The sequence below is a fragment of the Hippopotamus amphibius genome, chromosome 14 (genome assembly GCF_030028045.1).
Source record: "Hippopotamus amphibius kiboko isolate mHipAmp2 chromosome 14, mHipAmp2.hap2, whole genome shotgun sequence".
Classification (NCBI taxonomy): domain Eukaryota; kingdom Metazoa; phylum Chordata; class Mammalia; order Artiodactyla; family Hippopotamidae; genus Hippopotamus; species Hippopotamus amphibius.
The window spans coordinates 57,243,174-57,269,920 of record NC_080199.1 but is presented as its reverse complement, the minus strand read 5'-3'; the positions used below and the strand labels follow the sequence as shown (position 1 = coordinate 57,269,920).

Below are 26,747 nucleotides of genomic sequence, written 5' to 3'. Positions count from 1 at the left end.
ACCCACACACATCCCAACCCAGCGCCCTTAGAAAGGATGGATGGTTGGAGGAGACCATGTTCGTACACTCTCTTCCCAGCACGCGCTCCAAGGAAGGATTAGAGTGGGAACTGCTGTCAAAATAGGACAAGGCTGGCTTCAGAGTCAGTGTTTTTGTTTCCAGTAAACACTCGAGAAGTTTCCTTACCACGAGCCTCACTGACAATGGACCATGGGTTTCCATAGCTGGAGCTGGGCCTATAGTTGGTTGTTTTGTCGGGACAGAATCTGGTAGGACCTGCTTGGCCATTAGAGGATTTGGAGCATGTAACAGGATTAGCATGTGTTTAATAAAGCTGACACGTTGGTTCTGGAGAAGTGAAACGAGCTTCTTCCCCCAGGTCAGGTTAGGCAAAAAGAGCCAAAGGAGACATAACTTTCAGCACTGAACGAAATGGCCTGACACAGACATGGATACCTATGTAGCTAAACCCAAGATCTGAAGCCAAAGTCTTCTATTTTGGAGACGAATATACTTCCCCCAAAAGGTTAATGATAATCCTGTATGATGCAGAAGCAAATGCAACTGTTTAGAATGGAAGACTGGTAACTTTTATAGATCCAATATGCATATACACACAAATGTTCTCATCTTAAAAGAACCATTTTCTTTCTGTGGAAAATTTGAAAAATATAAAGAAAACAAACATCTGCAATCTTACCACTAAGAAATTAGTGTTTACACGTCTTTGTATGTCCTCCAGCTTTGTCTGTGTGTACCTATATACATTTTTACCAAGTTTACAGCATATCATATGGGCAGTTTTACAGCCTGCATTTTTTTTCATTATAAATCATGAACATTTCCCCATGTTATTAGATGTTTTCTTATTATATGACTTTTAATGACTACCTCATACGTCATGCCACAGATGTGCTGTAATTTATGTAATCTGTCCCTGCTGTGGGACTTTAAACTATTATTTGTCTTTGTTGTCCTGGATAGTGTGCAGTGAATACTCTTTAACAGTGTATTAGTTAATCCATCTGCCCTTTAAGCACTTTTGAAATGGGGAAGCTTTTCCACTTGATTGGGATTTAGGGCTAGAGGGAGATCCACTGATTCTTTACAAAGATTAAAGCTCAGCCCCTACATGGTAAGTGATGAGATAAACAACCAATAATAATGTCTGGATGTTACCACACAGAGAGGATGCTGAGTTCTTCAACAGGGGAGGAAAACAGCTCCCAAGAATGTCTGTATTCTGAAGAGAAAGGCAAATTGTATGGCCTTCATGAAGGATTTAGAAGAACGATACTGAGACGTGTTATTGGGGGTTTTGTGCTGTGAACTAGAGGTCCGTCTCCCAGGTGGTCTAGAGATGGCAGAACCTGTTCCCTGTGTGGATCCCCGAGCAAGGCCACCCCTACCCAAATGAGGCTCGTCCTCGCTCTCAAGAGAATACATGCGACCGAGGGGAATGTTCAAGTAAAAGGACGAAATGAGTTCTAAGCCCAAACAGAAAATTAACTCTTTATTTCTAATATGGCCAAGAAGATACCTGGAAACTCCAAACCGTCAACAGGAGATGCACACGGAAATATACAGACATGACTTGAGTGCAGACAATATCATTTTAAAGTGTACTAAACCTAGAGAGCTCAGTGACAGGATCCCGGCCTCCCAGGAGATACATCTTAGCACTGCCTGATGTGCTGCTCCAAACGGAACGGAAAGAAAGTTAAGGAGCATTTGTAAAAAAGAGCCAGGAACCCAAAAGGTGGACAGAAACACTTCATTCTGATGCCTCTGGAAGACAGTAGGGGAGAGTGGGGCACCTCCTTCTCTCACGCAGCTTCAGTTCCTGTTGACATATCACCAGGATTAGTGACCTGAGAACAGCAGGGAACAGGGATTCACCAGGAGATGAGCTTTCTCTCTTGTTAGTTCTGTATGTTTCTCAGGGGCCAAAGGCCTCCTAGACATTTGTTGTTGTTTTTAGAATACTAAATGTTCTGCAGTGATTTCCACACTCCTAATTTCTGCTATCCACAGAGACCAGGGAAGGGACAAGTGTGAAATGTGCCGGCCAGGGCTGGGGCCAGCGTTGCTTGGAGCCCACCGTCTGTGACACTGCTCTTGTTCAAGGATTCCCTGCTCAGCGCTCAGCACTCCCCAGGTCTCGGGAGGGTTCCTTAACCCTGTGCAGGCGGTCATTCTCTCTCCACACACACACCACTCATCTCCAGACCTCACCCATCACAGCGCCACCACATAAGTCACTAGACTGTGGCATTTCTTTGAGGAAATGTGTAGGAAGATGACAAAGAGGAAACGGAGGGGGAAAGGGAAAAAGAAGAGAAAAGGGGGAGGGGCGGAAAAGACTGCGATGGGAAGAGTTTTTCTGTTTCATCACTTTCTGCTGCCCGCCAGCACCCGTAAGTCCACCCTGGCAGGCGGAAGAGCAATGGCAGTCGCCATCACACCCGTCCCTGCCAACTCCAGCAGCGAAACCGGCTTCACCAAAGGTGTGTTTGTAGTTGCACAAATAATATATGCCCACGTAATGAAAACCACCACCCAAAGCCCCCAACTAAGTTTATCCTGGAATTCAGAGCAAAAAACTCAGATATTAATCTGCAGATGCAACACTGGTACCACTTTCTGGGAGTAACTACAAAGCTCAGACTTGGAAATACTGCTTGGAAATTTCAGACTACCCACGAGCAAGTGCAGGGTGTTCCCCTCCTTCAGCCTCACAAGTCTTTCTTGCTCTGACGGAGGCGCCCCTCTCCATTCCCCCCTCCTTGCCTGAAGCCTGATAGGTGGGAATCGGCCCCAGCTGTGAGTTCACTGCCAAGCACAACGTCCCCCTGCCTCCCTCCCTCCTTGCCTGCCGACCCCGCCCGGGGGGCGCCCAGCCACGCTGCTCCGCTAGGCACTGGACATCCTGTTTGCAGTGCCTGAAACTGGTCATCGTAACCCCACCTCCAAGAAGGTTGCAGACCTCCCACTTGTGGCTTTAAACCTAACTTAGGATCTCACAAAATTTCAGAACTTCCTCAAGCCACACGTCAGCATGAACCCCCTCCACGTCTTCCTAATTCAGGCAGGATAAACATTGAGTTGGGGAGGAAAGCTCCTGCCGGATGGAAGAAGCCTTCACATTTTACGTTCTTTCTACAAAGACTCACCAGCCTTGGAACACTTAATAGGTTTTGTGGTGGTGGTGGTTTTAAGATTTCTGTTCTTCCCCGCTGCCAAGAAAATCCTCTAAGCCTCAGCCTTCCCAGCCCTGAAACTGCCCTTGTAGGAGAGATTTGCGGCCGTGATGGTCAGCGTCACTGTCATTTTTACTGTGATGTCAGCTTCCCCGTGAGATTTCAGGGTGCCTTTCTTTGTCTGGACAGTTTCCAGACTGTTTGTTGTGTGCTGATGAGCTACTTATGTTTATGAGACTTTCAGAATCTAATTTGCACAATTTCTTTCCATGCCAGCTCTGAGAAAGATGACTTGAAACTAGGAGAAAGGTCTACAAGAGCGACCTATGGAAACGCCCCAAACCTGTGTGGGTGTAGTTCCCTGCTCCCCTCACCACACGTACACACACACTGATACACACGTACACAAATATAACATCTCACCGCTGTAAGCTTAGGTATCATTCCTGGGCATTTTACACAACAATACTCGAGTTGGTCCCCTTGGTAAGAACAGAATACCTGTTGGGCTGCTATTGGGAAGAACTGTTGACCTGGTATCCTGAATAAATGACTTGAGTCAACAGGTCGGATCTGGCTCGGTGCACCAATCATGAAAAACTCTAAATAACTGGTTGTGTTTTTAAATTGATAATTCAGTTCTCCATCTATCATGTCATGCTTTTTGCCTGCAATGCAAATTCTACTGTGTTTAAGCCCAGCTCAATTCCCACTTCTTGGGGCCTTATCCTAAGATCAGTCCAAACCATTCACCATCTTCTTTATATTCCCCCAGTGTTTACTGTTATCCCAGACACTCTGAACAACCCAGTTATGACAGGCCTGACGCCTCAACTCAGGTGCAGGTGCCTTCAAGGCAGGTAATATGTAGGTATGCGCTGCAGAACCTAACAGAGGGATGAGCCTATGTAGGTAGGCACATTTGTAATACATTTGTAACACTTATTGCCTGATGATTCAGTGGATGCAGAAATCCAGCCACCTCAGACAGCTCTGTGAATCTCTTTGGCCTGATTAGGTGAGAAATACAAACACTTCCTTCTCTATATTATCTGCAGGTGATCTTGAAGATTAAGCACATTTCACTGCAGTTCAGGTTGTGTACAGAAGTCTTGCCAACTGTGAAAGTTAGAACTGAGATAGTAGGGATCACTTGCCCAACTTTCTTATTTTACAGATTTAATTTGGTGCAAGTTCTCTTGCCTAATGGTTATGCATCTGTGAGTCTTACATTCTCCAAGGCAAGAATTCTCAATCTTGTAGTAAGCAACAGAATCAAAAGGAGAGCTTCTTAAAGCACAGATTGCTAAATTCCCCCTTAGAGTTTGAGACTGGGAAAGTTTGAGCTGGGGCCTGAGAATGTGCACTTCTAATAAACTCCCAGTGCCATCAGTCTGTGGACCACACTACTGCCTACCACCTACCATCCACTCCAGTCCGGATTAGGTGCTGCTAGTGGCTTCCTCAGCCCCCAAGGCCAACCCTTGTCATAGTTATAGCACACTGTATCTTAATATATTTTACACGCCTATCCATCCTCTGGACTCTTAGGTCCTTTGAAAGCAGAAACCATTATTATTCATCTTTGAGTTTTGTTATCTAGACCAAAACCCACCATATAGTAGATGCTCAGTACATATTTGGTGGATGAGAGATTAGTGGAGGTTTGATAAGTTCTAATCGAATTATACTGAACTGAGATGTCCAGAGACTTTAGTCTAAATGTTGAACTTTGCTGCAATTCAACCCCAAAAGGAAAATATACAGTTAGTAATTGCCAGACTCTGGTTTATAAGATATCATAGCCATTTGGAGACTACACAAAAGATAGGTGGACTCACAACCAGCCACTCCTGTGTCTGCCCAAGTCCACATGGTGGGCAGTGCAGTGCCATAGACAGAGTGCTGTGTGTTGGGAGCACACATGATCACAGCCTGGTCACCGTCCTCAAGGAGCACATGGCCTGTTGTGGAGACAGCAGATACTAAAAAGGGAAATCTCTGAACACTGGCTTCAGTGTTGTCAGCAAGGAAAGGACTTGGGCTGGGATTAGGGGCTTGCACAAAGTCCAGAAGTTGTGACTCCCTGAGAAGTAATTTGGACAGAGGCAGTATAGAGTCTGGCTAGCTGGGGCCCAGTGTTACAGCCACTACTTTCTAGGTATGTGAGCTTAGGAGACTACTTAGCTTGTTTGTACCTCGATTTTATCATCTGTAAGGTGGGGATAATAGCAGGACCACCATCTGGCATCTTCCAAGCACTCAGCAAGGGCTATTAGTATTATCATCATTGCCGTCATTCATATTTTAATTCAGAAGACCCCAAATTCCTCATCCATCATGCACGATGCATCAGCAGTCCAGACCACTTAGTTCCTGGACTATTTCTCATAGATGGCATAGGCAAGAAGGCAGTGAGAAGAGAGAATTGGATTTTGGTGCATTGGGAAGGGGACGCTATTTAATGTTTACCAAGATCTCACAGTATGGCCGGCAAACCTTGGGAAGTTTGATTTTACTTTAATAATAATTAAATGTCTCTCTTTCCCATTTATCAGATTGCATCCCATCTATTCTCATGACCTAATTTACCTCTATAAAGGGCCAAAAAAACCCTCTGAATTTTAATATTATCATTAGTAACATAAACTCAGCAGGTGAAAATTATGATAGTGCATTCTTTGTAGCGGAGAAAAATAAGAAATGTCATACTGAGAAATGGACTGGGAAAATAACATGCCAAGAGCACCATAATACAATTAATCTTTACCAGCAATAGAGTCCGTATCATACAAGATGAATCAAACTGACGGATTCTGGATGCACATACATATATTTAAAAGTATTTCGCTTTAGTTTCTTCTGTTTGCTGCTCCATTTTTACTGGTTAAGGAGATTTTTCATGTCAGTATGGTTTCAGGCTATGAAGGGTATGGACTTGCATAGATATAGTAGCATGGGTTACAATTTTTAATGTGTTGAAGAGAAACACACAACTGTTTTCGAGAACAAGTATATTCTTTTTCATTTGGCAACGTCTATAGCGGCATACAGTAAAACTAAAATAAAATACCTGCGCTTTAAATAACTAATGGAGTTAAAGGAACGCAAAAGAATTGTTTTCTCATTTTTACATCGGTTTTATTTAACATGGCTGTCACAAAACTCCGCCAAAAGAAAGTCATCTAATCACCCACTTGAGACCACAGTTGAAGCCTGGTGTGAACTATGATAGCCATAATTAAGTTATGATCCAAGAAGCAGTATGCTCTTAGTATTTAATGGAAAACACTACAAAATTGAAGTTACTCTGTCCTATCAGGGTTCTCTTATTAAAAGTACAATGGGATAATCCTATTTTTTTCAAATAAGAGTTAAACAGCTATATACACATACACACACAACTACATATATACACATTTGTGTGTATATATGTATTATATATTATAATATTATATATATGTGTATGTATGTGGGAGGAGGGTTATATATAAAATATGAAAGGTAACTATCTGAAGGTTAATAGTGTTCATAGCTGAGTAGTAGAAGTCCAGTTAATTTTTATATTTTAATCTATGTTTTGTAAATTTTCTACATTATAAATATATCTATATTTATAAATATAGATATTTGTAATGAGAAAACCAAGAAACATTATTAAGGATTAAAGTGAACTAGAGCATTGTCTTAAATTTTAAAAAGGAAAAGAAAGGAAAGGGAAAAGGTTATAGTTTATATTATGGTCTCCAAGAAAAAGTTAATATTTAAATTAAAAATATGTTGAAAGCACTCATAAGAGATACACACTCAAAATTAACTTTTTACTGCATCTAAGTCTAGAATAGTAAAGAAATTATTTTCCTTTAAAATGATGCTAGAGCAAACACATTCAGGGACCAAAAGGACGTAAAATACACAGAGTAACTGCATTGTTTCTTTCCCTCTCCATTATATGTCATCCTGCTAGACTTCTGGTGACTCACTCCCAGCCAAGGGTACTGACCAGATCCTATGACTGCCAGTCAATTTCACCTACGCAGTTTATCCTCCCTATGTAATAACAGATTCATTTGATTTAATTCAACATATATTGCCAGGAGTCTACTATTTATTCTTTCAAAAAATATTGGTTGCAGATTTACTGTGTGCAGGGGACTATGCGAGCGACTGAGGACACTGTCCCTGTATAGAGAAATGACTATGGGTAGAATAGTCACATGAAGTCAAAGCAGAGACACTCTGAGGGTGGCAGGGACAACAGGTGTACAGTGTCACCTGCGGGAGATGGGAGAGAGGGCAGATGGGCTGGAGAGCCCCTCCCAGCCCAGATGCTGTCCTGAGCTCATGACCCATATTTCCAGCTCACATCCAGTATTTCTGAAATACTGGGGCCAATACTTGCCATTCTTTGTAACCTCCGATTCTAATACCATTATTCTGCAAGTGGTCCAGACGTTGCTTAAACGTTTTTAACTCTCCTCTTTCCTCTGCTTCACACAGAATCTGTCCATTCTTCCTTTAGGATGGCTTCTGTATCCCCTGCTTTCCTCTCTTTTCCCGTCACCTCAGTGGTCCTGCTTTATTATCACATACTTGGGGTGTAGCTAGGGCTCCCCCATAGTCCCCCTGCCTGAATCTCGTCACCTGCTCGCGGCCCCCACTTGGTCTTTGGAGCACACCCTGCCCTCGGCTTCCCCCTGCACACATCTTCCAGACCAGGAGAGCATACGCACAGCATCTTCTCCTTCACTGGCCCCAGCGTTCTGCCTTTGAAACCCATCCCTGTTGCACGGACCACGGTTACAAGTCACACTTGTCCAAAGGACAAGGTGTCACCACCGAACAGCAGCAGAGAGAGCCAGGCCCATCCCTGCTAACACTGCTCCTGGGCCAGGCGCCTGCTGCCTTTCTGCCCCTCTCTCCTTTGCATTCACGACTGCACCCGAGCCACCGTTCACCAGCCGGCCTGGAGCCCCTGCTGGCTCCCCAACGGGCCGGGACTGCTGGCAGCCCTCAGAAGGGGATGGGGTTCCAGTGCTCAACAGGCATTTTTGAGTTGACAGGGACTGTGATAGGTGCCAGGAGGACAGTCAAGAGAGGCAGCCCAGCACGGTGGATAAAAGCCTGGAGTGAGACAGCATCAGTTCAAATCCCGAGTCGGCTTCTTGCAGTTGTGTGACCTCAGGCGAGTCCTTCGCCTCTCCATTCCTTCTTTTCCTCATCTGTAAAATGAGATTGTAGTAGTACTGACCTCCTAGGCCTGTTAGGAGGATTGAATGAGTTCATATTTGTAATGTTCTTCTAATGCTACCTGCACGGAGTAAGCACTGTGTGTGTTTATTAAATAAATATAACTAAGGATGATTTCGAAAGAAAGCCACTGCGAGAAATGCTTTCTCTCTGATAACTAAACCACACTGAGTTTTCACGTTCTTAAAGCATCCCTTTTATGACCTATAACCAGGTCTCACCAACTTTAATCTTTGCGGTTGGAAATCTTAGAAAACCTTGGAGCTGTTTTAGGGCACAATGCGTGCCCCCTGGTTCTGAGTCCAGCAACTGAAGCCCAGTGAGGTGGCATACCCCAGCATGTAAAAGGTGCCAGTGTTGTGATGAATCTCTGCATCTTGGCTGAGGGCAGGAGCCCCGCATGTCTGCTCTCAAATGGTCTCTCTGAGGCTGAAGCCTGTTGGGCCTCTGAGGCTCCCGTCTGCAGACCCTGGACATCAAAGGCTTCTGAGCAAAGGGGCAGGTGGGTGGGGGCCCGTGACCCTCAGGACTGGAGGTACCAAGCTTCAGCAGCTAGTAAGATTCATGAGGCCTCGGGACTTCTAAGCCACAGAAAATTCCTGAGATCCTGTTCACTCTTGGGGATCGATGCATTCGTACATTCCCTTGAACCGTAAGAAATTTTGAAGTTTACTCAGTTACTCATTCTCTTCAATCCTTTTCTCATCCATTTGCTTTTCAACTGTTTTTTTTTTTCCTCCCTCCTCTTCTTCTTTCCTTTCTAATTCTTACTGGCATTGAAATCCAGGATAAGTGTATATTGCCGGTACCAAGTTGGCTGCCTTACTCTGAAGGGAAGCTCCAAGTCAAGAAAAAGGGCACAGAGCAGAGATGAACTATTGGAGCAAGAAGACACTATAGAGCTCACCTGCTTCAAATCCCTCTTTTTACAAAGAGAAATAATGAAACAAGGGTACACAGTGAGCGTGTGGCAATTAGAACCAGTCTTCTGTGTCCAAATCCATCACCTTTTTCACTATTCCAGGCGGCTGTTTATGGGTCATCCCTTCATTTATCAGCCACTTGGCACCTGCTGCGTGACAGTCACTGGCTCATAAAGGAAAGTGTGAGACGCATCCCCATTCCCCTTCCTCCCCTCTCCACGGTTCTAATCTTATGAGGAATAACTGAAGGTTAGTGGAGACTGGCCCATCACCTGATGGGTTGCCTTGGGTACTCTGAAAAAAATTTAGTAAAGGATACTAAAGTAGGTGATTGGCATCTTGACAGGAGTCTGTGGGGCCCCTGATTTCATGGAGTGTGATGCTTAAGATTGAGGCCCAGGAGCAAAGATGGAACAAGGGAGGCAGAGAAGGAGCGAGAGCCTGATGGCGTGGTACTGGCGGTGTGGGAGGTGACGTGGTGAATCCTCACCATGCAGGTCTTGGCAACTGTCCCACTCACCTGGCACTAGTAGCTATAGGAGGGCCACAGGGTAGTGGTCTCCTTATTTCATATGTATGTGGAGGGAGGGGATGTCTTTAGGTATGGTATTCAGTGAAGTAGTCAGCTACTGGCTCTGTTTACATATAGCTATTCAAAATGGCATCTACATGTCATAGGCTTCTTTTTATTTCTTTTTTATCTTTATTTATGTATTTATTTATTGGTTGCATTGGGTCTTCATTGCTGCACACAGGCTTTCTCTAGTTGCAGCGAGCGGGGGCTACTCTTCATTGTGGTGCACGGGCTCCTCATCGAGGTGGCTTCTCTTGTTGCAGAGCACCAGCTCTAGGCACGCAGGCTTCAGCAGTTGTGGCACCTGGGCTCAATAGTTGTGGGTCACAGGCTCTAGAGCACAGGCTGAGTAGTTGTGGCACACGGGCTTATTTGCTCCACAGCATGTGGGATCTTCCCGGCGCAGGGATTGAACGCATGTCCCCTGCATTGGCAGGTGGATTCTTAGCCACTGCGCCACCGAGGAAGTCCCTTTTTTTTTTTTTAATTATAAGCAGTATAAGAACAGTGCCACGCAACATTTAGAAAACAGAAAATATGTACAATTTGAATCCCACCACAGTTTATCACTTCTGCGTACATGTTTTTGTGTAATTGTAGTCAAGGTCTCATACAGAATTCTCACCTAGATTCAGTGCCCCCAGTATGTCGTGTGCACCTCTTCTGTGCCTACTCAGGCCTGAGAATAATAAACATAAACAATGATCATAATTATAGTGATGCCACGATATTCCTAGAAGGTTGTAGTTTTCAAAAGCACCATGTCTCATATGACTTTGGTCTTCACAGCACCGTGGGGGGATAGGCGTAGGTCATTATCCATGGTTTATGTAAAAGCAAGTTCAGAGATACCGTGCCTAAAGTTATCCAGTTCATAGATAGTGGTGACAGCATTAGAACACAGGTCCCACTCAGCCACACTGCCCCCTTGCTCAGATATGGTGACTGCCCTAAAGGAGTTGGCAGTTTTGTTGAAGAAACAAACACAGGTGACTCACTTTATTCCAAATGTATACATGGCCAACTGCCACCTAAGTGACATAGGAAATGTGCTGAGATAAGAAAAGTTACAAATAGCCTGGAATAAATGCCACTAAGACCTGTGCTGTGGCTAAAACTATATATAAGAGGTGGTGAAGAAAAGGAGGAGAGGGTTTCTAAGAACGTATCTGGACAGAACATCTAAAGGATACAGGCAAAAAATAAACAAACAAACAAACAAATAAAGGACATAGGCTGTATTGGTAAGGTTGAACCTGAAATGCCAGGTTGAATCTGGGTTATCAGAAAGCACCTGTGTTTTGAATCAGAGCGTGGCAAGATGAAAGTGGCATTTTAGAAACCTGGGCTGCTAATATCATGTAAAGTCGACTGCAAGAGGAGGAAGCCAGAGGCAGAGACAAGGAGGAGGTTCTTGCCGTGGTGTAAGTCAGAAACAAGAGAACGGATAGTAGAGCCCTGGTAGTGGAAATGGGGAAAGCACGTGAGAGACATTTCACAGATACTTGATAGAATTCAAATCTAGAGAGGTCTTAGGCGATAGGAGAGAACGAATCAAAGGCCTGCAAGTGGAAGAATGATGGTGCTACTAACAGAAACAGAAAAGTCAGAAGAAAATGCAGTCTGAGGTGAACTAGACTTTAGACACAGAATTAGAGAATTTTAGAAGAACCACCACATCAGGAAGGACTTGGATGTACACATTTTTAAAAATAAGGACATTCCTTGAAATGAAGCTTCAAATAGATGGTCCTGTATTATAAAACAGAAGCAAGTGGTAACGGACTGGGAATTCTAGACATCTGCTCCTTGACCCTTCCATGTCACCTCTGCACAACTGATGGGATTCCATGGAGCATTATTCAGAGATGATGGACCCTACCCAGCACCCTCATTTGTAGACAACTGATCTGAGGCTTGAAGATGTTGCATAACTTGCCCAAGGTCAACTACTTGTTAGTGGAAGAGCCAAAGCTAAAACTCGAGCATGGAGTATGTCTCCTACCACCTCCTGACCACCTTTCATTTTGAATTTGAAATGGGAAGTGATAAATTCAAGCAAGCAAGCCCCTCGGTCAGTTCATGATAAGGAACAGAAGTTACAAAGTTTAGTGTGATGATAGTTGAACCTGTGAGAATGAAAGAAGTCTGATCAAAGGAAACAGAGAAGAAAAAAGTGGCTGAGCTTTGGCAAAAGTACCACAGTTAGCGTATAAGAGGCGAAAGTAACCTTCTTATTCATGTGTACCGGGCCAGCAGAGGGAATCAAAAATCAATACAGATGAAATGAAAATTAGGAGGAAAAAAACCAGGACTTCTTATGTAACAGAAGCAAATGAGGCAGATGGTTTAAGAAGGGCAGAGTCAGTGATGTCAAATATCACATGGTACGAAGACTGAGAAAACAGTCACTGAAAACCTTTCAAAGGATAGCTTCATGGCATGATTAATGAGAACGCTGAGATTTCAGGTGCTGAGGCAGTAGATACAGTGGGTACACACCACGTATGCAAGAAGCTTTGCAGTAGGAAGAAAACAGCACTAAAGTTAAGGAGGTCTCAGGCATAATGAAGTGAAAGGAATAACAAGTGGATTTTATAAGGCTGAAGAAACCGTATTCTTGGTTCTTAGAGGCTTGGGAAGGCGGAGGGGAACAAAAACGAAACAACAGCAGGAAAGCACAATTCTAGCTCAGTAAATTATTTAAAAGAGCTTCTGTAAATGGATAAATGACTGACCATTTCGTAAAGTAATTGACAAGGGCTCTTGGTGGGGGGGGGATTTCTGCCATAAGTAGCTAACCTTTAAGAAGTCTAAAAAAAAGCTCTATGATATCTTGTTTCAGTTATTGAAAACCTCTTCTTCCAGCCCTTTAATGATTCCTTCTAAGTGTCACAGAAATTAGAGTTAAAAGGTAGAGGGAGAAAAGATTTATTAGATAATCTTGTTCTTTCCCCTGCCAAGTGCAGAATTGTTACTTAGTGTGCACTTTCTAGTCTGGAGTGCTTTTTACTCTGTCAAGTGAATGGTGTTCTTGCCACTTCCCTTGGAATACTGTCATAATCCTATTGATCTCACTGTGAGGAAACTCTTGATCCCCATCCTCATGTCGCCTTCCTAGTGTATACTTTGCACACCGTTAACAATTTGTCCTTAATAACCTCCTTCACTTCCTAACCCCATCTGCAATGATTCACATCCAGTTTGCAATCTCTAAGCGTCTGCAACATCTTCACCAGTAGGCACGTAATTCTTCAGGGCATATTACATCTGTCAGGGTAAAGGATTTGTATGTGATAAAAGATAGAGTCTACTAATTTTATGTTTCTAATGATGAAAGGTTTCTTCTGTATTCCAGAGATCTGGGGTAGGAATGAGTCATAAGAACAGTGACGTTTTTAAGAAAGGGGCAACGTCTTTCTAACTTAAGGATCCGCCATCCCAGCAAAAGGTATCCCCCAATTACTAAACAGATAAGTTGGAACGTTCTGGGTAGAGAATATGAAACTCTTAAGGTAGGACCAAGACTTGAAGCATGGGCTTTATAAAATTAGGGATGGAGCACAAACTAGTCACATCCTCTGACATCCTTGAAAGCATGCTCCCTCGTGGTCAGTTTGTCCCTTTTGTGATGCATTGTTCTCAGAGGAGGTTTTGGCAGATCCATTCGCAGTTCTGTCCTGTGCCACCAGAAAGTGGTCCTGGCTTCACAGATTTATCTTCATGGATCTTACAGCCTGATCATCCCCGCACAGAGGGGCCCAGGTGGAAGCCTGAACATGCAGTGGATTATGTCACAGGAGAGGAAGAGTGAGCTTGGGGGAACCGTCTCTTTTATATCAAGCAGTAAGCAAGCCTTTTCTTCATCCCAGAAGGTTGCTTGCTGCAGACACTAACCTGAGAAATGGGCCACAAAAGAGCTGCCAGGACCTTGCTTCTAAGTTCAAACACCTGTGGATCCTACTTCCTCTCACATATCTTGACAATATGTCATAGAAACCCTAAGTTCGACATTTCCAAAATTGGACAAATTATCTTCGCCCACACTTGTTTCTTTCTCTGTTTTCCTTTTCACTGGGGCACTTAGTCATTCTCAACATTTTCCTCATGCACCAGGTCATCAGATTTTTTTTAGTTCTACCTCTCAAATATCTCTCATGTTTTGCCCTCTGCACACCACTGACTAGGTTTTTACCCTCATCATGAAAAGGTCAAAAACAAATAGATGGTTGCAGCAGGCTCCAACCTGGCATCCCTGCCTCCACTTCCATTTGCCTCCAAACCAATATCCTAAAATGCAGAATTGTTCATGTAACTTCTCTGCTGAACACTCTTCATTCATTAAGCCTTCCAGGTAAAATGCAAGTTCCTTACCGCCATCCAGCTACTTCTCCAGCTTCATCTACCAACATTTCCTATAAGTTTCGTACAGACCTTTTATAAGAATTGCTTGCCAGCTCCTGGGTATGCATGCGCTTCTTGCCACTTTTGGACTCCGTATCCTTAGCGTTTCTTGGCATGTGGTAGGCATGTAATATATGTATGCAGCATAAATATTTATTGAGTGGCTGAAAGTAAAAATAGGTTAACTTAAATGCAGCAAGGGTTTGACTTGGGGAATTATTTAGTTCCACCTTCTCTCTGTGTACTCCCTTTAACCAGTTATAATGATGGAGCTCTTCTGACAAACATTGGATGATAATTTAGCTAAATGAAAACACGAAAAGAGGGTGCAGATATTGCTTATAGCTACTTTGTACTTTGAAGGCAACCCCAAACTCGCCACCTACTAATAATTCTCCTGTTAAACAACTCTACTACAAATACAGACAAATCAAATTAACTTTACTTTTCTAAGGAACCAGTGAGTCATAAGTCATTACAGTACTCCCCCCACCGCCGCCCCGTCTTTTTTGTTATAGTGGAGAAGGGTAAAAGCACAGCACATTAAGTGGCTATCTCAAACTACCGTCCTGTCTCCTGACACTTAAAACACAGCCATATTAACTTTAAGCCATGTCTCTGGCAAAATGTATAACAAAAGCCTTCACCCATCTCATTAATTCTGTGACTTTGTCAGCAAGAGTCTGAACTTTTTTTAAAAAATTGTTTTATTAAAATATAGTTGATTTATAACACTGTGTTAATTTTTGCCATACACCAAAGTGCTTCAGTTGTATTTGTGTCTATATATATACGTGCATGTGTGTGTGTGTGTGTATAGACACACACACATTCTTTTTCATATTCTTTCCCATTATGGTTTATCACAGGACATTGAGTATAGTTCCCTGTGCTCTACAGTAGGACCTGGTTGTCTACGTCTCCTATATATAATAGTTTGCATCTGCTAATCCCAAACTCCCAGTCCATCCCTCCCCCCCATACCCCTTGGCAACCACAAGTCGGTCGTCTATGTCTGTGAGTCAGTTTCGTAGATAAGTTCATTTGTGTCATATTTTAGATTCCATATATAAGTGATTTCATATGGTACTCGTTGTTTTCTTTCTGAAGAGTCTGAGCTTTTATATCATGCCCAAGGCAGGCTTAGGCTCTAGGACTCTTAGTCAGTAGTAACTCTTCCACGTGGTCACAAGTTGGTCTACTTCACTAAATGATGTTCAAGACCCAAGTCTCTCGTTGACACGCTTGGGCACACCTTTGACTATAATGGAAATGAGAGCTCCCCCTCTGCAGGTTCTTGAGGCCAACTTATTACAATATGCAACTGGAACTGGAACCTGCCTGAGCACCTTAAGTCCTGTACCATTTCCCAAAGAGTTCTTCTTCTCCCTCCTGGGGGAGTCAGAAAAGCAGCAACATCTCCACCCTGGACAGAACTCACAGTGGTACCCAAAGGCTGAAGCATCTGCCAAGCCTTGGGTCTCTGTTCAGCCAGGCCTGCTGGACTACTGTCGGAACCTGTATCCACTGCACGGTCACTGATGGGGACCACACAGGAACACACCATCTGTGATTGGCAGAGCACAGGCTGCAGTATTCAGTGTCAAGAAATATTTCCACAGACTCGTAGTTTTCCATCCTCACTTATCGAACCCTAACACATCACCAAAGCAGCAGTCAATGGTGAGGCATATCTGCCTCCTTGTAGACCTGTTGATTCAGTGCCTCTGTTGGAACCTGCTCAGCGTCCCCTTTCTTTGTGACTCCAGCTTTGGACACGGGGACAGGTGCCTTACAGCACTCTTGACTGGGCTTAGTCTGGTCTGCGCTTGCCACTTCTTGCTGGCTCCTGAGGTGCTGCCTGCCCTCTGTGGTCCATTTTCCTGAGTAAACCTGGATCCTCAACTGTGTGATGGCCTCAGGACACCACTCAGTGTTGGCAGTTAACGTGCCCCTGTTGTCTGCTAAACTCTCCTCAGGACGTTCATTTGGCCCCTGTTATCATCCAGGCTGCTAACAGATCACCTCTTCTTGCAGAGACTCTTTCCACTCAGCCCTGAGCTTCATTATTTATGTTTTTCTTAAATAATATAATGATCATCCTAGTTAATGTTTTTCCATCCTATTTCCTCTTATACCTCTTCTGGCCCCTAAAACACACCCATGTGTTATCTCCAAACAGAAGGAATTCCCTGTGACTTCTCTTTATAAAATGTTCTCATCCCATCTACATAAACCTTTGGGTTTGTTGTTTTCAAGTTCTGGATTGTGTTTCTACTGGGACTGGTTCCCAAGATCCCTTTTTGGAAGTGTAAGAGCATCGTTCATCTCTAATGACCTTTTATGTCTGTCTGGCTCGACTTGCCTTGGACCATTCTTAATTTGAATGCCTTCAGGTAAATTTTTACATGCTCAACATGCCCCCAATAACTTCCTATAGTCTTTCATCTGGCCAACTTTATATTAATTTACATAGACTAGCTAAATATCTATCCTGTAACCAGTTCCAGTCCTGGGAACACCTGCCGAACCATCTAAGCTGTCCTTCATCCCTCCGTACCTATCCTTTGTCCTTCTGACAGAGTCCTTATCGTCTAATGGAAACAGTATCCTTAACTCGTTGTCCAGTGTGCTAGTCCTTCTTTGAGACCTGTCTTAAGTGAGAAATTTCCCTCCAATGAGACTCCACTTCCCTAATGAGTTTACCATCCCATATGTGCAGTTCTCTGATCATTCAATTTGATTTCCCATTAAATCATTCTCCACTTTGAGTCCTAATATCAAGTCTGGGAGAATATGAGTTAAATCTTTTTCTCTGTTTTTAAATTAAAAATACCATAGAAAGAACTAAAAATAGTCCAGCCTCAATGTTTTCACATACTGGCTTGTTGTACAATTCTTCATTTTTAGTTTCCAAAGAAAAGAATTTCCCAACCTTTGCTTTATCTACCTTTTGCAGTTGTGTAGAAGAACATATACTTACTCAACGTAAAAACTCCTAACAACAATTCTATCTCACCTTCCCAATAGGCCCTGTTTCCCCACACACTCACACAAATTATTTGCATAGTATTATAAATTAGTCTGTGTATACTTTTCAGGAAAATTTTTCATATTTGAAATAAAAACTTGTTAAAGTAGCTATGCTCAAACAGTTTTTGCTAACAGAGTTTTATCAAAACGTGGACAGAAGTGTAAGATAATTTGCACAAAATATGCTGCTTTTGCAAAGAGTGACTTAGTTTGCTGGGAATGGTAGCTAGGAGTTTAAATTTTAGAATTACTTTTCTACTCTTGGGCAAATAGATCAATTACTTATAAAAGTTGATCTTCAGTTATAAATGGAAATGATGACCTCTTTTATAGTGTTTAAAAGACCTGGTGGCTTTTGTTGGAATGCACAGCATCTACATAAACACCTATATGTTTTTGTTTTTTAACTTCATAGGAAATTAATGTGTTGACAGTCGCATTGGTCAACCAAGACCGAGAGAACAATATTGAGAAAAGAAGCCAAGGCTTAAAATCAGAGAAAGAAGCTCTGCTAATCGGTAAGGAAATTCTGTTTTCCTCATGTGTTCCCTCATAGGTAATAATTCATTTAAATGATATTTAAGTAATTCACCTCCAGCTTGTTAATGATTTAAAAGCTTTGCCTTCTGGTCAGAGGTAGGATTAACTTCATCAAGATTATATTACACACATTTCAAACTAGGGGCATACAAGCCCATGGGGACTTTGCTCTTCTATAACTACGTATATTATTTGGTTATCCAATATAAAAATGAGTACAAGGAAAACAGATTAACTTTCATCTCACGTTACAAATCTGAATTTCAAAATGTGCACACAACTGGAGGCCAGGTTGCGTTCAGTCCAAAAGTTCCACACCAAGCCAGACCCCAGGCTCAGGAGCGGCCACGTCTTGAGGTCGGTCCCAAAGGCAAACCTTCAGTGCTGATGATACAGGGGCATCTAGATTACAGTGCTAGGCTAGTCTAGGACAGTCTAACCAGGTTTCCCTGCCCAAGTTTGGATCCATTTATCCAAGATAAATAAAACGAGCTGGCCACTAGGGAAGGGGAAAGAAGAAGAAAGAAAGCTGCTGTTCACCTAAAACATGTTCAGTCATAAATTACATCTGGATTGGCTTTTTCTTTGTCGGGACCAGAGAAAGCTCTAAATATCCTTTTTTGAATTTATTTTTTAATTGAAATACAGTTGATTTACAATGTTGTGTTAATTTCTGCTACACAGCAGTGACTCAATTATACATATACATACTTTCTTTTTCATCTTCTTTTCCATCATGGTGGTTTATCACAGGATACTGAATATAGTTCCCTGTGCTCTGCAGTAGGACCCTGTTGTTCATCCATTCTGTATATACCAGTTTGCATCTGCTAATCCCAAACTCCCAATCCATCCCTCCCCGACTTGACAGTCATCAGCAGGATCCAGTTGTAGTACTTAGTCTCACAAGGAAGTGTTCTTGATGGGGCTGTGGTGGTACCATGCCTGGGACCCCACCTTAGAAGCCTGTGTATTTCAGGCTGCTCCAGAGCCCTCAAATCCAGAGAAGGAGAAGCCACCAGTTTCACTCCCTGATGCACAGCATTGATTCAAGCTGCACCTTGGCACTGACCCCAGCGTGAGGTTCCAAGTTTAGCCTGGCTCCTGCATGGCATGGTTAAGAGTGAGGAACAAGGCTGTGGTACCTGTGAGATAGATTGTTCCTCTGTAGTTTGTTCTCTGGCAGAAGCACCGCCTGGTTGCATTTTCTAAATACGGCAAACACTCCCCTCAAAATGACAGGTGCATCAGGTCCTGTAGAAGCTGGCACAGGAGGAATTAAATTCAAAAGACAGTCCAGACTTCATCCATCTTATATAGATTTTTCAACTTCAGGGTTATTGAATATGACATCAACTTAGAGATACTCCAAGGAAAACCAATTATTTTTTTTCTCTGTGATGATATACAGCTGTAATAACAGGCCGTGCACAAGTTTCATGAGATGCTGATGTGCTAGCAGTTCCAGGAACCCAAAATGAACCCACATGTAGTTCGCAACTGGATTTTTCTTCTATTAGAAAATGTGTCGAACTCTGACAACTGTTTCTCTTTCACTTAGTGTGACAAAGTTGTGATTTCCCCCATGATGCTTTTAGGGTATGAACAGAGCACGTAATTAGTGATCAGCAGTAAAGTCTCCCTCTTTAAGTCTGAATAATACAGTCCACTTGTCAGTAAAAAAAAAAGAAAGATGGGAATGGGTCTCCATTTTCTTTATTTCCTTCCTCTCACTATAGATTGCGTCTTCTTTTATGTTCTACTTGGAGAACACAGTTCATTTACAATATCTGGTAAATAGTTACTGTATATATAGATAGATGAATAGATAGATAACATATATATACACACACAGCATGTTATATATATAAATTTCTATATATAAATTTATTTTACAGTATGTATATATAAATTACTATAGTGTGTATATATATGCACACATATACACACACACGTATACATACATACACACACACACACAGGTCTTCCTCAATTTATGAGAGGGTTACATGCCAATAAACTCATTATAAGTTGAAAATATCTAAGTCGAAAATGCATTTAACACACCTAACCCACCAAACATCATAGCTTAGCCCAGCCTATCTTAAACATGCTCAGAATACTTACATTTAGCTAATAGGCAACATGGAACACAAAGTCGATTTTATAATCAGGTGTTGACTATCTCATGTAATTTATTGACTACTGAACTGAGAGTGACACACAGACGGTGCCGTGGGTCCAGAATGGCTGTGAGCGTGTCGCCTGTTCGCCCTGCTGGCCGCGTGGCCGGCTGGGAGCTGTGGCTCGGTGCCACTGGCCAGCCTCACGAGAGGGTGTCATACTGCATTTCACTAGCCGGGGCAAAGAGCAAAAGCCAAAATTAGGATTATGGTTTCTACCAAATGCGTCTCTCTCGTGCACCATCGTGAAGTCAAAAAATCATTAAGTTGAACATGGTAAGTTGGGGACCATCTGTATACACACACACCACACACATATTTTTTTCAGTCAGCCGCCTGAGAAGTCTTGAAGCTTTACACACTGTAGGGTCATGGGAGTAAGTATGAGTTACATTTATAACATGTCAGCTCTGCTGAGGCCTCTAACGTTAGAAACATAACTTAACAATCGGTAAAATCAAGTGTGTTTGGAAGAAGGAAAATAAGTCTGGATCTTCATTAAAAATTAGGTACAACCAACTCGACATTTTTCAGGCCTTTTCCCTCACGTTTGGTCTTCTAAACTGGTCTCTCATATTCGCATGTGAAGTTCAGGGGTGAACAAAAGAAAAACAGCATGTGACACTCAGTTAAAATCAATACATGAGACTGTTTAGGTAGAAGGGAGGCTGGAGGTTTAAGGTGTGATCAAATTGAGGATTTTCCCTTCATGTCTCCGTTACCTCTCCACCTCAATGTTTTATTTTCCTCTGTTTAATGGAAATGTGGTTACAGATGTGACTTCCTGCCCAAACCCTACCCCAAAATTCCTAGGTACTTATACCGTTTTGTAGTCAGAGAGAAAGTAATCACCCAAGAGAATGCCAGGGTGGAGCAGCGTTTCCGGGACTGGCAGAATGGATCTGGCGAGAGGGTGCAGCTACTCCCGCCATTCAATGTGCCTCTCTGCTGACTGAGTTTGGCCATTCGTATTTTGTAGAAACCTGAATGTTGGGACCATAAAGACCTCTCCGGCAGCTTCTGCAATCCAGATAAAGACTGTGATGGAGACAGAATGACAGAATATGGGTCTAAAACTGCTCTGGACCAGGCTAGAGAGAGAGAGGAGTTTCTGGTGCTGGGGCTACTCTTTTCTGAAGGAGACTTGCGGGCAGAAGGATTCTGGGAGTCCCCTGGACTTCTGATACATCTGGAGGGGTCAGGAATACTTTGTAATTTCCCTGAAATCTTCCCTTGGAATACTTAAACCTGTATATAGCATACAGTAGGTCTGCTCTAAGTCACTCTAAAAGGCTAGGAGCATGGCAGAAATCTTCCTTGTGTTGGAAATGCTTATTGGCACATCTAGGTGTCTACGGTATATATGCTATATGTGAGTATATTCAGGTAACACCCACTTGGGACACACAAATGTTATATAAAAAATGCACAGTGGCACAAATCTGGATTGCCTAGAAGAGAAGAGGGGAGTGAGAGAGAAGCTATTCAAATGGATTTCATCTACAGAAAACATGAACCTGAGGCTAGAACTTCCTAAATAAAGAGAAGTCCTAGTTATGTGTGACATTAATTTATCTGGGTGAAAGAGTGTATTCCTTCCAGACATTCTCATGACCATTTCATAAAATTGGTGTCTTTAAGGCATATAAATTATGTATATATTACAGAAGATCAGTGGGATTTCATCAGTAACACTTCTTGGAGATTTGCAGATTGCGCTCCTGAGTCTCTTGGGAGTTCCACCGTTCTGCCAAACTTTCTGCTTGACAATTAATGGGCATCAAGTGCTATGCTCCAACTCAACTAAAGAAGCCAGGCCCTTAGGAAGCACTTTATTATTTTGATTGCTGCATTATTTATTTTGCAATCAATCCTTGTGAAGACAAGTTGGCATATAATTGAACCTAGAAGAATTACATTTTTATGGGAGTTCTGGAGGGAACATTTTATATCTCAAAACTATATGGTAACCACACATTAGGTCAGCTTAACATTGCACAGTGTCTATGCCAGAACTCCTAGTTCATTTCACATGTGCCCTACATATTGGATTTGGCACGCACTGAACTTGTGTAGGAGACAATGGGTCAGTACTTTTGGGTTTAGGGCCAAAGCTTTGGAGCTGTGTTTGGCTGGAAACCACTGGCTAGAGTCATGAAGGAGAATGTATTGAAATTTTTTTTGTTGATAGGCAGATAGCTCTGAGGAGATGTGAACAGTAACTCTGGGTCTGTATCACTCCATATTCTGTTGCTTTTTATTTTTTTTTTATAAATTTATTTATTTATTGGCTGCATCGGGTCTTCATTGCTGTATGCAGGCTTTCTCTAGTTGTGGCGAGCAGGGGCTACTCTTTGTTGCGGTGCACAGGTTTCTCATTGTGGTGGCTTCTCTTGTTGTGGAGCACAGGCTCTAGGCCAGCAGGCTTCAGTAGTTGTGGCATGCAGGCTCAATAATTGTGGCCCATGGGCTTAGTTGCTCCTCGGCAGGTGGGATCTTCCTGGACCAGGAATTGAACCTGTGTCCTCTGCATTGGCAGGTGGATTCTTAACCACTGTGCCACCAGGGAAGTGCCTGCTTTTTAATTAATTCCAACAGATTTCCAATCCCTGAAGCCCTGATTGGCACCCTGTCAATGCTGGTCAGCATTGTAAATCTCATCCAAATACAGTCAAAACCTTCTCAAACAACTCTGTTTATACAGTTGCTGTCCAAAGCTTCCCCAGATCCCTGAGACCCATCCTCACATTCTTAATGATCGGGCAAGCTTCTTTACGTATCACTGTGACTCCTCTGCAGATCAGGACATACATATTATGGGTAACCAGGAGGACTGTTCACATCAAGCCCCGCCCCTCCTGCCACCACCACCACCACCATGTCCATCACTGTCACCATTTCACCCATTGGCTCACAGCCAGTCTCTATCTGAACTGGAATGTTCCCCCTTATACATGGGTATTAGGAAGCAGATGAAGGAAATGTAGAGAAAAATGCTTAAAGAAGGTTGAGTGGTGACTTTTTGGTGTTTTCGGTGAATAGAGTTGAGGTATATTTAGGCTGCACCTGAGAAAAGTAATCTGGGGAGTGTGTTCTTGTCTGAAAGCTACTGACCATAAAGAATGAGTCATTGACCTAAATCTTGTTTCCAAGACACAAACGTCCATGTCAATAAATCAACAAACATTTGTCAAGAGCCTACTCTAAAATTTAGCAGCCTGCATTGTGGAAAAGAATCATCTGGGCAGCCTGTTTAAAAGGCAGAATCCTCGTCCTCACACAGAGAGATTCTGTTTATTGTAAAACTAACATCCGAGGTGGTACTGAAGCAGGCACCTCTGGGACTATGTTTGGGGAACTACTGGCCTGACATGTACCAAGATGTGTCTTAGCTGATAGTGGTGATAAGGTGATCTCTTCCCTCAAGAAGTTTATAGACTAGTGAAAAAGAAAGTAGTTAATGATAATGAAACTAAAATCAGAAACACAGAGAAGGAGCTACTTCTGCTGCAGATGCCTTGTGGGAAGAGAGGACAGCTGAGGGAGTCCTAAAGGATGGATAGAGTTTCCTCTGGATGGGTGGGGAGTTGTTTAGGCCATTTCAGATACAAGAAATAATTTACTGAAAGGCCCAAATACAGTCTCGGAGTTTAGTTAAAATAAGACAGAAAGAGAGATTTAAAAAAAAAAAAAAAAAACTAACTGTACAAGATAAAGTATTGTAATCACCAAATGAGTAGAAAAAAACTGCTTTTGGAAAATTAAAGGTTTTTAGAATCCCAAGGCACTGAGAAACATCAGACCAAACCACAAGTGTTCCATCAGTCTTCTGCCACCCACTCCCCGCCTTGCCTCTCTCCACTTCTCACAGATGCTTTGTCACTCTGCAGCCGCCCACAGACAGCTGTCCCCTGGTGGCTTAGTGGGAGACCCAGATTTCACATAAGCCCTCCCTGCTGGCTCTCCAGACTTCTGGTCAGGCCTCTGGTGGTTTCCAGCAAGATATGACTGTGTCTAGAGAGACAGCTATTCCTCTGCAGAGCTAAGGTTCCTGGAGACAGATCCAAAAGAATACTGCTACAATTTATGTCAAAGAGTGTTCTGCAAATGTTTTCACCTAGGAGTTTTATAGTATCCAGTCTTACATTTAGTCCTGAATCCACTTTGAGTTTACTTTTGTGTATAGTGTTGGAGAATGTTCTAATTTCATTCTTTTACATGTAGGTGTCCAGTTTTCCCAGCATCACTTGTTAAGAGAGACTGTCTTTTCTCCATTGTATATTCTTGCCTGTTTTGTCATAGATTAATTGGCCATAAGCGTGTGGGTTTATTTCTGGGCTTTCTGTCCTATTCCATTGATGATATATGTCTTTTTTTGTGCCAGTATCAATACAATTTAAAAAGTAAGAGTCCATAAGAGAAAAAGAAATCTGTATATTATGTTGAGGTATGTTCCCTCTGCGCCCACTTTCTGGAGAGTTTTTACCATAAATGGATGTTGAATTTTTTTATATCTGCATCTATTGAGCTGATCATATGGTTTTTATCCTTCAATTTTTTGATGTGGCGTATCACATTGATTTGCGGATATTGAAAAATCCTTGCATCCCTGGGATAAATCCCACCTGATCATAGTGTATGATCCTTTTAATGTGTTGCTGGAGTCAGTTTGCTAGTATTTTGTTGAGGATTTTTGCATCTGTGTTCATCAGTGATATTGGCCTGTATTTTTCTTTTTTTGTTATATCTTCGTCTGGCTTTGGTATCAGGGTGATAGTGACTTCATAAAATGAGTTTGGAAGTGTTCCTTTCTCTGCAGTTTTTTGGAATAGTTTCAGAAGGATAGGTGTTAACTCTTCTCTAAATGTTTTGTAGAATTCGCCTGCGAAGCCTTCTGGTCCTGGACTTTTGTTTGTTGGGAGTTTTTAATGACTGATTCAGTTTTAGTACTGGTAGTTGGTCTGTTTGTATCTCCTGTTTTTTCCTGGTTCAGTCTGGGGAAGTTATACCTTTCTAAGAATGTCTGTTTCTTCTAGGTTGTCCATTTTATTGGTGTATAGATGCTCGTAGTAGTCACTTATGATCCTTCATATCTCTGTGGTGTGGGTTGTAACTTCTTTTTCATTTCTGATTTTACTGACTTGCATCCTCTCTTTTTTTCTTGGCGAGTCTGGCTAAAGGTTTATCAATTTTATTTATCTTTGCAAAGAACCAGCTTTTAGTTTCATTGATATTTTCTATTTTTTTTTAGTCTCTATTTCATTTATTTCTGCTTTGATCTTTATGATTTCTTTCCTTCTCCTGTGGGTTTTGTTTGTTCTTCTTGCTCTAGTTGCTTTAGGTGTAAGTTTAGGTTGTTTATTTGTGATTTTTCCTATTTCCTGAAGTAAGCTTGTCTCACTGTAAACTTCCCTCTTAGAACTGCTTTTGCTGCATCCCATAGGTTTTGGATCATCATGTTTTGATTTTCATTTGTCTCTAGGTATTTTACGATTTCCTCTTTGATTTCTTCAGTGATCCATCGGTTGTTGCAAACAATTCTAATTGGTTTCCCAGTTTCCTTTTTATCTATTCACCATACAGCAGCTTGAATGAAAATTTGAAAACATTATTCAGTTCATAACACGCCCCTGCTTAGAAACCTTCTGTTGGTTTCCTGCTATATTTAGAGCTTAATCCAACCCCCTTAAACTGGGGCCCTACATGATCTGGCTCCCCACCCAGTGCTAAATTCATGCTGTCCCACTGTCCAGCCAAGTTTGTTCCTGCCACCTCATTTCCACCTCAGGTCCTTTGCACTCACTGGTGCTTGTACCTGAGTCATCTTCCCCCAGGCACTATGTGGTTGACTCCTCCTCATCTGACACCCAGGCAAATTCACCTTCACTTGACCTCCTATGTAAAGCAGCCCTCCACCAAGCTTGAGGTTACTCCCCATTCTATCCTATTACTTGTTTTGTTTGCTGCAATATGCCCACCACTCTCTGAAAATATCTCCTTTATTTTTAATCTTTGTGTTTATCCTCTGTGTTGCTTACCTAGAATATAAGTTCTCCAAAAGCAGGAACCTTGTCTGTCTGTGCAATGCTCTGTCCCTAGGACCTTGGCACCTAATTGCTGCTAAGGAAATGAATCGGTAAAAACCTAGCACTATTTGGTTAATTTAAATGTTGCTCCCTTGGTCTTGGTGAGGTGTAAAAATCAGAATAAACTAGATGATTTTGATGGGAAAAGCTCAAAATGCCTTTATGTGCTTGTTTAAATGGGCCTTCTTAAAGAGGGATTTGCCCCAGGTTGTCTAGAGCTGGTTTGTATATCTTTCTAAAGTAATTTTTCAGGCCCTGAGCAGTGCAGAAAACTCAAGAGTACTGATAGCCTCCTCTATTCCTTCTTTATTTTCTTCAATTAGCTACTTACAGTTGTATTTTCCACTGTTGGGAAACCCATTCTTAAATATGGTAACCTCGCCTCTCCATGGAACAAGCCAAGACCAATTGTTGAGTCCATCCCTTTGGAGAGCCACCAGTTGAGCAGTGGCTAAGTTCTCCACCCCCAGTTCCTAGTGTTCCTTTTACCAAGCCGTTATGGTCTTGCAGAGAAGACAGAATTTCCATTTCTGAGTTTGTAGCATTTTTCACT

General features: G+C 42.4%; 1 protein-coding gene across 4 annotated transcripts in view; it reads left to right on the top strand.

Annotated features, from left to right (window-relative positions):
* The window catches only part of ENOX1 (ecto-NOX disulfide-thiol exchanger 1), a 562,092-nt gene that overhangs the window by 511,751 nt on the left and 23,594 nt on the right, over nt 1–26,747 (top strand). For all 4 annotated transcript variants that reach the window (XM_057707750.1, XM_057707751.1, XM_057707752.1 and 1 more), the window contains one exon: nt 17,801–17,903. In XM_057707750.1, the coding sequence (XP_057563733.1) occupies nt 17,801–17,903 (103 nt within the window). The remainder of the gene's footprint in view (nt 1–17,800; nt 17,904–26,747) is intronic.